This window comes from Cygnus atratus, chromosome 3 (genome assembly GCF_013377495.2).
Source record: "Cygnus atratus isolate AKBS03 ecotype Queensland, Australia chromosome 3, CAtr_DNAZoo_HiC_assembly, whole genome shotgun sequence".
Lineage (NCBI taxonomy): Eukaryota > Metazoa > Chordata > Aves > Anseriformes > Anatidae > Cygnus > Cygnus atratus.
The window spans coordinates 71,018,098-71,031,419 of NC_066364.1; the positions used below are offsets into that span (position 1 = coordinate 71,018,098).

At 38.2% G+C, this 13,322-nt stretch overlaps 1 protein-coding gene across 6 annotated transcripts in view; it reads right to left on the reverse strand.

Moving 5' to 3' along the window:
- UTRN (utrophin) overlaps positions 1–13,322 on the reverse strand; it is a 370,686-nt gene that overhangs the window by 42,871 nt on the left and 314,493 nt on the right. For all 6 annotated transcript variants that reach the window (XM_050709839.1, XM_035538805.2, XM_050709840.1 and 3 more), the window contains 2 exons: positions 10,498–10,699; positions 3,800–3,885 (listed from right to left, as the gene is read on the reverse strand). In XM_050709839.1, coding sequence (XP_050565796.1) covers positions 3,800–3,885; positions 10,498–10,699 — 288 coding nt within the window. The remainder of the gene's footprint in view (positions 1–3,799; positions 3,886–10,497; positions 10,700–13,322) is intronic.

The following is a 13,322-nucleotide window of genomic DNA, read 5'->3' on the forward strand; positions in this document are numbered from 1 at the left end:
AAGAGAACACAATATGGATACATTCAGATCAGGTCATGAGCTTCACAAACAGAAGAGACCCTAGACTATTTGCTCTATAACCAGAGATGTAATCAGCTCACTGCAATTCAACTACATTCACAGGTCCATTTTTATTCACAGGAGCACCCAGGCATGTGCTTGAAATTAAGCATGATTCCCAGGCAATGCACAGGACAAGGGGGAATGGTTTTGAACTAAAAGAGGGGAGATTTAGATTAGATATTAGAAAGAAATTCTTTACTCAGAGGGTGTAACAGGTTGCCCAGAGAAGTTGCGGATGCCCCATCCCTGGAGGTGTTCAAGACCAGACTAGATGAGGCCCTGGGCAACATGATCTAGCAGTTGGCATCTCTACCCGTGGCATGCGGGTTGGAACTGGATGGTCTTTAAGGTCCCTTCCAACCTAAGCCATTCTATGATTCTGTGATTCATGTCTTTAAACATTTTCTAGAATAGGCATTCTTTAATTGAGGCTTCAATATTTCTCCTAAATTAATCGTGCGTTTCTTTTTTTTTTTTTTTAATTAAAGATTCATTCTCATGTCAACCCTGCAATGCAGCATCTAAAAAGAAGCTTAAGAGAAATTTATCTGGCAAAATGGATTTAAAAATGTGTGAATGGGAAAGATCTGCCTATTTTGGAAATGAAGTGTTAGTCAATAACTTGTGACTAACACTGGCTGCTAAAAACGTAACACGAATAGGAAAAGAAAAGTTTGATATTAGAAAAGGAAAAAAGAAAAAAAAGCTTGATTTCCCCAAAAAAGTAAGAGGGAAAGAAGGTCAATTTTACTGATAAACTGAAATTATCACCCCGTTTACATATTATTTCAGAAACCTAATATCTCAGCAGCCCAGAAATTATGTTTCTTCAAGTTGACCCCTGAAAGTCTGATCTCTGAGAAAACCCTCAAGCAGACAGCTGGTTAAGCAGTCTACAAATGTCTGAAGGGTCCCATCCAAAAGTTTTTTGAACAAGAAACATGCCTATTTTACAACCAGCTTTCTGGGAAGAAATGTCTCTCTAGCACTACAATGTTTAACGTGTGGTTGGCATGGTCTGTGCTCTACAAATGACTCCAACCACAATCTTACAGTGATTGCACAAAGAAGCCTGGGACTGTCAAAGACTCAGAAGTACTTAGAAGAACTGTAGCCAAAAAGCAGAAGCAAATGTCAGGAACTGCTCTGAGAAAGGAAAAGTCAGAAGGCAGAAAATTCACATTAAGCACACATATTTGGGGTACTGCTCTTCCTTTCAAGTGACTTTTCCTTAATTTCTTGAAAACACTTAACATTTCCATTATATTTTTCACTAGAGGATCTGAAAGCACTCAACAGATATCAAAATCTCTCAGCAGTAGATGATTAGTACGGGGCAATAAAAAGTGAACAAACTAGAGAGCTAATACCAAAGGTCTGGCTGTGACACAGGTGATGCCAGAGGACCCAAAATGCTGACTGCATTCCCACCGCATGCTCACAAACCATACATAATACTGTCACTTTCTTCCTTCTCCCACAGACTTTCACACTGAGCAAGTATTTTGCTTTGTGGCAATTCCATGGCTCATCAGGAAAGAGATGATAAAGCTAACAATACATTAAAGGTATCAAAGTCTGGCACACTGATCAGAACAGGATTAACAAAAAACCGCATGCATAAATTGACTATTAATTCTCTGCCTTAGGAGACCAAGACACTATTTCAGTTTCAGAGGTATTTCAAGTTTAAGTTACGATCATTTGGCACAAAACTCTCCTGAGATTTCTTCTGCATTAATTTTCTAGGATTTTTCACAGCAACCTGCAAGAAAGAGCCAACTCTGTTAACTTGGGCTATGCAAATCTGCTGCCACTTTTATTTTACTGCAAGACACAAAGCAAACATATTAAAGATAATCCAACTCAGTCATTTCCATCAGTGTCTGTGCTAGGTAACTGTAAGTATACTAACTGATTAATGGCAGCCATTTAAAGAGAGTTTATTCACAGCTGTTTTGTTTGTTTGTTCAATCCTCTTTTGGTAGAGCTATCATTCTGTTATCCACAGCCTAAATCTTACATCATAGAAAACCTTTTTATTTTGCACTGAGTGGCAAATTACCTTTTGAATTATCATTACTGAACAAAGGTATGCCCCCAAGCCCTTTTAGTTATGGACTACTTAACGGATATGCCAAATGACAAAGAAATTAAAAAAGCAAACTCCTAGTAAGGACTCTAGTTCAGATGCCTCTAGTTCATATGCCTCAATGCATAAGACACCTGTACTTTTGCTCAACGTTAGTTACCAGGATTACAAGATTACCTACAAACACTTCTAAGGAAGGCAGAAATTGCTGCAGAGCTCCATAAGTACATGGCAAATACTGTCGCTATACATTTTACATCATTTTCCCAAATGCGTAAAGCAACTACTGCAAAGAATAGCAATTTTAAGACTCTGTGCCTAATATATAACTGTCCATCACCTGTGATACTCTTATAAACTGCTTAATCTCTTCTCCTGTATTTGTCATGAGGTTTTGCCACAAAGCTTCTCAATTCTCTTCTGCTCCTGCAATTACTTTTGTCAAATATTTTCATACTACTCAGTATTTCTCCAGCTTGTGAGATTATTTAAATCAATCTATTTTAAACTTTCATTGTACAATTCTGGCAGTAAGCACAAGCACAAAAATTATCTTCAGAGTTCAAATCATATTTTTCATAGACCAGAAAATACAATTGCTGGATTTAGGTTTATTTATTTGCTTATCAGACACATCAGACTGTTCCAAGCAACACTGACTTGCTTGATTTTTCCCCAAAAAACATACACAAAAAGAGGTGTTATATGGTTTGTTTGTTTGCTTTTTTAAATCAGAGTTGAACAGAATTAGTCAAATAGACCACTACTCTAGCTCTTCTACACAGCTACATTTTCCTTTGTTTTTGGAAGAAGTGTAACGCTGTGCAGTATGACAATACATAACTGACATTGATACTTTCCAGTAAGGATATCAATCTTACTAGGCCGTCTGCATTCTGGGCTGCATTAAAAGAGGGGTGTCCAGCAGATCGAGGGAGGGGATTGTCCTCCTCTGCTCTGCCCTGGTGAGGCCCCACTTGGAGTGATGCGTCCAGGTCTGGGGCCCTCAGCATAGGAAGGACATGGATCTGGAGTAGGTCCAGAGGAGGACCACGAAGTTGATCAGAGGGCTGGAGCACCTCTCCTATGAAGATAGGCCGAGGGAGTTAGGGTTGTTCAGCCTGGAGAAGAGAAGGCTCTGGGGAGACCTCACTGCAGATTTTTAATACTGAAAGGGGGCTTATAAAAAAAGATGGGGATCAACTTTTTGCTTGGACAGATAATGATAGGACAAGGGGGAATGGTTCTGAACAAAAAGAAGGGAGATTTAGATTAGAGTTTAGGAGGAAATTGTTCATTCAGAGGGTGGTGAGGCACTGGAACAGGTTGCCCAGAGAGGCTGTAGATGCCCTATCCCTGGAGGTGTTCAAGACCAGGTTGGATGAGGCCCTGGGCAACCTGATCTAGCGGTTGACATCCCTGCTTATGGCAGGAGGGTTTGAACTGGATGATCTTTAAGGTCCCTTCCAACCCAAGCAGTTCAATGATTCTATGATTATGAAAACAACAATTTTTGCTTACTCATAAGGAAACAGTCTTGCTACAGGCACAAGTGTTATACGGCAAATTTAGTGACAACGTACATTATTATTATACAAGACTTATAATTATATACATCAAGCATTGAAAAAAATACATTCTTACATCTGTACTTCTCTTCCAGAAGCCCCTTAGAAAGAGACATCAAGCCAATTTTCAAGGACTGCACTCGAATTTTTCCAGTTCGGCCACTGAAATTATAAAGATAGGACAATGTAATACAGTGTTGTTTTTTTTTATTTATTTCATTTCAACATAAGTCTATTCAAAATGCAAAGTTATTGGTGAGTTCTACTTTATACTTCATAAGTCAAAACAAATTAACACTGCAAGTCACATTAAGAATGCTTCCCTTACAAAAAACTTAACTTGCCTACTAAATGGTTTACATGTCAAAACAGTTCATATTACTCTAAAAGGGCTGACATTTAGCTCTTGTAAAACACACAACATGATTTAAGAATGTGATATTCACAGAAATAATGCACATGAGCATGCACCAAGAAACCCATTAGGAAACAGGGACTGCAATATAAAACCAAGTTTTCATGTCAAAGGAATTTATTCCACTTCCTTTTTTCCTTCTATGTTTAAAACGTTCTGATATACATGTGCTCCAGCAAACAAACAGCCAACCACATGCAGTAATTAGGTAATGTGGAGTTGTTCTAAGGAACATGACTTCAGGGTCATCTTGTCCAACATGAAAAAAAATCCGCAAACCTCCAGAAACATTAATCAAACCTTAAGCAAACTTGAGAACAGGTAAATGGCTATCAAAGCAAGAGATTTTAAACCTGCAAGAAACACTGTTCAAACAGATATGAAAGCAATAAAACTGGGGCATATGGAATGGGACAATTTTAAATTTCAAGATCAGTGCAAGAAGCATACTTGAGATGTAATGATTTCTGTTTTCAAAGCCCAGAAAACACCACACAATTTATCTTCAGATAAGATGTAGCAAACAAGTCATGAAAACAGTAGTTAAACTGTATACGTTTGTACACAACCCCCTGCATTTAAGGTTAGCTGTGTCTTTCTGCAGCAAGTAAGATAATACTGGAATTAATATCACCCCAAACATTAGTTTGGTCCTTTTTGTCATGCAAAGTGATATATCCTTTAATTAATTCTGGAGTGGTTATTAGATATCTCTTTCTGTCCTCCCCATTCAACGTATGTTCTGCTGTCTGATTTACTTCACAAATGCTGCACTGAATACAAAATTATTAATCTATTCCTGGGCTCTCCGTAAATTACCTAACCGCCTTACAAATATTAATGCATTTGTCTTCACAACCATCACCTAGTCTTGTGAGACTAGACGGTATTATCTTCTCTATTCCACAAGTTGGAACAGAAGTACAGAGAAATCATTGCCAAATTAATCAAAAGTGCCCATTACTTTTACTGCCTAGCTTGAAAATCGGGACCCAATTTTCCAGAACGTTATAAAAGTGCCACCTATTTTATACATTCAAGCTTAGCTTCAAATTACCTCTTTCAATCACAGACAAGACATCATTCTGGCATACCCTAACTCGTTAATGGTTCATTTTGCAACCTTGATAATGTTCTTTCACTATTCTTTCCTGTGTATGGCTGTCTGTGGTTTAACTTTGTATTCAAAAGAAAAGCAAAGCAGAACATTTATTTGGGTTTGACTTAACTCAGGACTGACTAGAGTATTTGTTTATCAAAGGTAGAAGCTCAGGAGAACTCTGCCGCTTAAAGGTCAAGGCATATATGCCGAGGCTTCAAACTTCTCCAGATTTCAGCAGGTTGTTAAAGTGACTGAAAAAAATGCATAAAAAGCATTTCCTTGATAAACTATAAACAGAATTCAAAAGCCTGCATTATTACATTTTGTTGAAGAGCAGCATGTTTTCTCATAGCCTTTTTCTTGGAAACAACTAAATATTAGGACTGAAATCCTATATACAGCAAAACAAAAATAAACACCCACAAAAATCATTCCCCCCCAAAAAAAAAAAAAAAATATAGAGAGAGAGAAAAAAAGCTCCCAACAAATCTACAGACTTTGTAGCACTGACACTTCCAATTCAGTGATTTAAGTTTTTCCAGCTTACAGAGCCACAAAATCAGTGATGAACCTTTGGACATAATCTATTTCGATGCCTCTGCTCAGAGCAGACTAGGGTAGAGCAAGTTGCCCAGGACCACGTCCCAGTTGGATTCTGAATATCTTCAAGGATGTAGACCCTAACATCTGTCTGGGCAACCTGTGCCACTGTTTGATCACCCTCAAAATAAAAAAGTATTTTTCTTATACGTTTAAGCAGAGTCTGTTTCAGTCTGTGCCCACTGCCTCCTGTTCTGTCACTGGGCTCCACTGAGAAAAGCCTGGCTTTACCTTCTCCACTGCCCCCAGCAGGTATTTCTGCACACAGACGAGATCCCCCTGAGTCTTTTCTCTAGACCAGTCACAGCTCTCAGCCTCTCCTCGTACATCAGGTATTCCTAGTCCTTAATCATCCTCAGGGTCCTTTCAACAGACTCTCTCCAGTATGTCCATGTCTCTTTTACTGGGGAGCCCGGAGGTGGATCCAGCACTCCACATATGGCCTTACCAGCGCTGAGAGGAAGGATCACCTCCTTCTACCTGCTGGCAACGCTCTTCCTAATGCAGTCCAGGAGCCTGGTGGCCTTGGCCACAAGCACACGTTGCTGGCTCATGTTCAACTTAGTGTCCACCAGGACCTCAAAGGCCTCTTTTGCAAAGCTGCCTTCCAGACAGACGTCCTCAAGCCTGTACTGGTGCATGGGGTTATTCCTTCCCAAGGGGAAGCATGACATTTACGTTAGTTGAACTTGGCCCATTTCTTCAGCCTGTCAAGGTCTCTCTGAATCCCACAACTGTCTAGTTGTACTGTGTATACAAATATCTGAAAATCAAGCCCTTACAGTCAAATGGTTTAGGAAAGTTTAAAGCTTGAATTCATACAAAATTTATTGGTTGAGTATTAAGTGCCTATGCACTATTCAGATACACTTTATAGCAATACAAGCACACTTGTCATTACAAAGTCAATTGATAAGACCACTTTAGCAGCTCAGATATTTTTCACTCTGATACTGGTGAAGGAAAATCCAAACCCTTATACATTTATTAACTGGTTAGAGCAAGTTGCCCATTCTCAGTCAATACAATAATGACAGGCAGTATAAAAATGGGACATTATTGACCTCTGACCTGTCTTCAGGTAAAAACAGGAAAAATATTAAAGCTGTTTGTCACAAGCACCGTTCATGTTTACTAAAGCCCCTTCGTCCCTCTGGATGTATCAGCTCTCCAGCCTCAGTCAATGGATTCATTGCCCTTATAGTGCAACACTGCCATTCCTTTTCCTCAAACAAACTGGAATTTTTATTTATTTATTTTTAGTGGGAAAAAGGAGTGGTAAGAGACAAGAAGAAGGAGGAAATAATAATAAAAAAGTCCTCTTTTTCTAGGTGTTTCTATTGAATGTACATGTGTACGAGGCAGGCTCTGGGCTATGTGTCAGGTATGATCCCCATTTTGCACCTTCATTTCATGTAAGGAGCTGGCAGAGAACCCAGAATTAACTCAACTTTTAAACCTGCCAAAATTTGCATTAAAAAAAAAAAAAAAAAGTTATACATAATTTCTGTCCAGGTAGGAGGAAGAGTGCCTTGAAGGCATATACCACAGAGAGGACTAGCTTAGTGAGGAATCAGATAACTGTATCCTTTGGCCAAGGAAAAGAGGTCATGGTCAGAAGCATGGGAGGGTACCATGCTGCACAGGTAGAGGCTGGAGAAAGCGAAGGACAATTAACAATCAACTTTGTTGCATGGTTTGGACTCTCCATCCAAGCACAAACCAACCATTCAGCTGTTTCAGAGATCCCACACAGCTGCACATAATATTAAGGAACTGCTTTATACAACAAAAAAGTCTCTTACTATCTTAAATACCATAAGCAAATGAGTTTTAAAAAGGGTCAGCAAAAAATGGCTACAGTGTTAGAAGAGAAAGGGAGAATGCCTTTACCCTGTGTCTTAGTTCAGAAGATACTGGAGTTAGAGGATACAGAAGAGGAAATGGGGGAAGAATAGGTAACAAAAATAACAGAAGCAATAGTCCCATGAAAATCTGAGATATGAAGCACAGCTTGCCATTTCCTTTGCTGAAATTATAAGCAATTGCACTTTACAAAGAACTGAACAACTTACTATACAGGGCATATAATCCCAGCCTCACTACATGGGGCACAAGCTGTGTGAAGCACTTGGGAATCACACAATATGGTTCAGCTCTACTCAGCCAGAAGAACATCTCAGCTGCTAAACAGCATACTGCTAAAATCCTAAAAGTAGCTTTTTTTTTTTCCTCAAAAACCTACGAAATTCAGTAACAGACATTAATGCGGGGTTAAAATGACCTGGAGGAACGTCTTTCCAGGAAAATGAGTTTTGCAAACTCTCCCAAAACTTTCCGTAAATATGCCACTTAACTACATAACTACACAGACTTTATTCCTTTCTCTGAACAACATCCTAACTCACTGTTTTATACTGCTTTTCAGCAGCACTGGAGAAAAACAACTGAAACTTCTCTGACAGGCAAATGCAGTCTACACCATGGTAAAAACAGAGGTCTGTGAAATCCGTAATTTATAAGCATATTACTCAGGATATAATTAATGTTATCCTGTTGAATATAAGAGTACCAGACCTTTGTTACCAACAACGGTATGCAAGTATTCTGTAACATTGTGATGGTATAGCCAGACATTAAAATACTACCACTTAAGTATGGAACCAATGTGAACAAAGGGGCAAACAATGATAGGGATAGTTGCACACAGGAGGCATCCAGATGACAAAAACATTGCCAGACAGAGGATAAGATTAAGTATAAGACACTGCAAACAGGAATACACAATAAGAACCGAGCAGGTCTCTCATCCATATCCTCAGTTTTCAGAAGTCTGAGTTTTGCTGAACTTAACATGCAGGTAAGGCCCGGGATATTAACTCACCACAGTGTTAGAATTTGTTACAATATACCTACATTAAGTTGGTATATTAGTGCAACAGTAGATAACGGTTGTAATGCTTCAGGGCAAGACTGGACCATAGAGAATGATCATTGAAAACAGCCTTGATGACATAGAAAAGGTTAGTAGCATATGTGCTATACCATAGTTACCCTTCCTATCAAATGTATCCTAACATCACAAAAATCAAGAAAATTTAGAAGCTGAAATACAAGAACTCAGATAAGCATTGCAAGAGGTTAAAAGAACAACGCATATAGAAGTTTCTTTATGAACATTGGGTAAGTCTCACTGAAATGAGTTATCACCTGCAATTAGTACATGTACTATATCTTATATATGACAGACTTTAAAATAACTGAAACAACTAATTTCAAGGGGTGTTAAATTATCCCATTAGTACTGAAAGTTATCAGTCCATTTTTATTGGACATTTTAGAAAATTTGACAGTATATAGTCCAGAACAATAGCCACCAGCTATAGCTTCTGGATAATTTAAACATAGGTCTGGACAGATGAGTTAATTGAGCAACCAATTTATTTCATGGCTCATCTTGGAAAAAAGCAAAGCACTTATTTTTACCTTTATTAATATATATATATATGCACTAATCAACCCAGGGAGCTTTAAATTCGCAAAACATTTTATTGGGCAGATGTTGCTTTCTGGAACAACCTTTGAGTCCTTGAGGAAGTAAAAGTCACCGAGTAAATTTAATGTGTGTATCTCCTCTACTGTGCTTGAAGAATGAATCATTCCTGATGTGTCAGAAAATATCAGAACACAACAGGCTTGTCTACTATTTCTAAAAATAAATTGGTTCTTTTTAAGGGACAAAGACATCTGTAGGTAAGTCTGAAGAATTTCCTACTTTGTCATTAATCTGTGAATCGGTAATTAAATCTCAGGTTAATAGCATGCAACTAACAGATGCTTTTTGCAGGCAGTTTAATGATTTGAGACATTGTATACATATAACACCAATGCAATAAACAACAGAAATGCCAAGAGACAAATTAGTTCTTTCCTAAAGGCCAATTAAAAAAAAAAAAAAAAAGCAGTTTAAAATTGCTGCCTGTTCTTTCAGCATGTCTTTTTTTTTTTCTTGAATGGATTTGATAGGGAAGCAAGGAAACATACTGTAAAAGGTAATTTTATCACAGAAAACCTTCATCTTCCGTTTTTCAAAGTTTGAATGAAGATTAAAGTCTTTCATCAGCTTGAAGAATTAACTACACTAATGCATTCAGCTTAATAATCAAGGGGAAATGGGAGCAACAGGAAACATTATTGAAAGAAAAAGGTTTGTTGCTTACTGTATGCATTTTAAAAATGAACTGATTGAACAACTGATTTCTAACTGAAGTTAGGAAGCAAAGGTAAGCTGAAGAAAAAATAATGGATAAGCGATCAGTTCGAGAAACAAAAATAGTAACTACTACAAATAAAGCTTTGCTCTCAGGACGGTGTAAGAAATACCTAATTTCAAGCCAATGCACTTTAGAGAGTCAAAGTTATCAAAAAATATGACTTTTTAGAAAATAATTTTTTAAGGTTGCATCATTATTTTTTTTGTCATGAACACTTCCTCCAGAGACTAACTCAGAAAAATATGTACAACAGCCCCATAAGGCTAGCATTTTGAGTACGTGACATGTACTAACCTTACCAACTCTGTTTCCACGGTATATACTGTGTTAATGCAACATTAAATTTCTGGGGTACACACCATGAATAGAAACTTGTTACTTACCTATCATATACATTGAGCAGCCAGTTAAGACACATGTCTACACAGAGAGGAACATTAACCATATCTTTGTGTTTCTCTTCAAGTCCACTGTAGATGGTAGTGAGACAGCTGATCACTTCTTGGACGCCAATGAGCTGGTCATTTTGACCCAATTTGTGCTGTTTGAAAACTTCACTTGTTGTATTCAGGTCCAACAGGTCCACTAACAACAGATAGTTAAAGGAAAAAAAAGCATGAATACAGAAGCCTGAGCATAGCGTTCACAATAATGCTTCACATGCATAGTGTAGTAAACACTGCAGACATTTAGCCAAGAAGTAGCTTTCATTTAGTAAAATTATAGTGAAAAAACATTCTGTTGGAAGTCAACAGCATTTTGATACTATATGTTTAAAAAATGAATCAACAAGAATACCACAATGACACTGCACAGCTCAGCAGAACATTAAAAAACTGAAGTCATTGGTATAATTAGAGTATCCTAACTTCAGATGTGCACACATTGGGAGCCCACTAGACTCCACTAGACTTAGAGAATTCTCTGCATTTACCATAAAGCAGAATCACATTAAATGACTATCACTTTTGATTAAACGTAAAGCAAATCATTTTCTTAGGAAGAAATGTTCCCTAAAATGCAGTAGGAATGTGCTGAGGTCTGATCAAATGAACAGCAATGGCTAAATGAAGACTTGAAAGAACACAGAGAGCACAGAGAAGGAACACAGTGAAATTTCTTGTCATTTTCCGGAAGACTAAGTGATATGCTTTCACAAAATATATTTCCATCTCCTTATTACAGCATACTTTCCATAGCAACTGCTAGGGACATTTTACAGATGATGAGCTTTTTGCCCCCAAATCCACATGGAAATGTGAGATTGTGAAAATCTGGTTTTGGCATTGTGAAAATAAAAAGCTGTCAATGAGCAATTCTAATTCCTTCTGCAAAACAACGTGGAAAAAAAAAACAACTTATTTTGGTGTAAAAGAAGGAAAAATAACGTAAGTTGAAGGGTAGTAAAATCTCAGTGTTGCTTTTTATTTTTTTGACATAAGCGAGGACTTCAGCAAAAGAAACAAACAAAAGTTGATATATATATATATATATCAGCATGCTTGCTGGAACACAGAATAAGAAGTATATTCTGAGTTCATAAGGAGCTGTTTCTGGAGAGACAGGAATGCATTTACACTATAAATGACAAATAAATGTCATTTCTCAAATGAAATGAAACATGACAATCTCAGATGTGTTGTAAATCGCTCTGCACCAACAGCATTTAATAATGACCCCAGAAGGGCAGCCTGTGCAAACCAGTAAGTCAAGCTTGGACCGAAAAATAAGTGCAAACTGAAAAAAAGCAGAAGCAAGCTAACACTAACTACGAGGAGCAATTCTGCCAAGAATTCACTGAGCATCTACCAAAAAGATAAGGTTATAGGCCAAAACAAGGTTACATTCCCAGTCCTACTTCCTCTACCTACCTTTCCTAATGTCACTATAAAATGAGAGACAGTACCTCATCTTCCTCTCATTGACAACTATAGATTCTACTCTGACTTTGCAGCATCAGACTTACGGAGGACGGACGTCTGTTTGCTGTTTATATCATTCTTTTTTTAGCTCATCTCCTGGGTTTGATCTGCTGGGTTAAGATGTCATATTCACATTTCTGCCAAAGGAACTGGGAAAGGCACCTTCAGTATTTTCATACTAAAAGGAAACTCTGCTGGTGTACTAATGCAAATTAAGCAAAATTCATGCTTTTGGATGACACCATTCATGGAGAACAACCAGAAGAAAATATGACTATCCCTGCTTACTTCAGCACTCACCTGGCCAAATGAACTTTGGGTACAGACAGCTACCCTGCAGCGAGCAGTAAGGGCTACACACTAGCAGAGCCCCTGAATTGGTCTGATGTAAAGAGGGTTTACTTTCTCATTACATTTCAATTTCTAAAAGTTCTAAAATAAATAGTGTTTATGCAGATGGGAAAACGCTAACTTGAGACTTACATGCCATTGCTGGCACGAAGCCAACTGGACACACAGCTTTTAGCACCTTTTTGTAGTACTGTTGTACCTGCTCAAACGTGCAGAATGACCAACAACCCTGTTAAGCAACAAATAGCCGTAAAGGTTACGTCTCTCCTTTCTGCAATGTGGAGGCTTTCCCAAAGGAAAACGGTAAACAGAAACCCCATCATTCAGCACGGTTTGAACACATGTGCGTGACAAACTCAGAAGCAACTAATGACATGCAGCTGCCAGTGGCAAATTTGAAGCTGCTGTAACCCCACAGAAAACAGAGAGGCACTGCTGTGAAACTTTTGTATTAGTAAAACCCAGTTAATGAGAGTTCCTGCAAAGGATTGGCTGGCTGAGAGAAGTCTACACAGCTCTCTTTCAGTCCAGTGTGCCTTGCTGTTCTTTCCTTAGCCCTGTGCAGTTGATGTTCCTACTGGCATTGTTAAGCTTTAAATCACCTAGAGGAGCTCAGTGACAGCATTCTGAATATACATGGTGGTTTTGTTCCCTCTTTCCCTTCCAATAGTACACTTCAGTATCTGGTGCAAAATCATTTTTTGAAAATGATCTGAAGTCTGCTGCACAAAAATAAAATATTGTCAAGGCCTGGTGCTACATAGCTGTTCTGTACAACTGCAGCACAGGCTATTCTCTCAGGCCCCATTCTTATTGTGTCACAGCGGGAAAGTGCTGTATGTCTGCCCCACATAACGTGAGACAGAGACTAAGAATTTGTTCTTTCCAACCTGCAACCTTTCTCAGCTTCCTACAGACTAAACGCACGTAGGTAT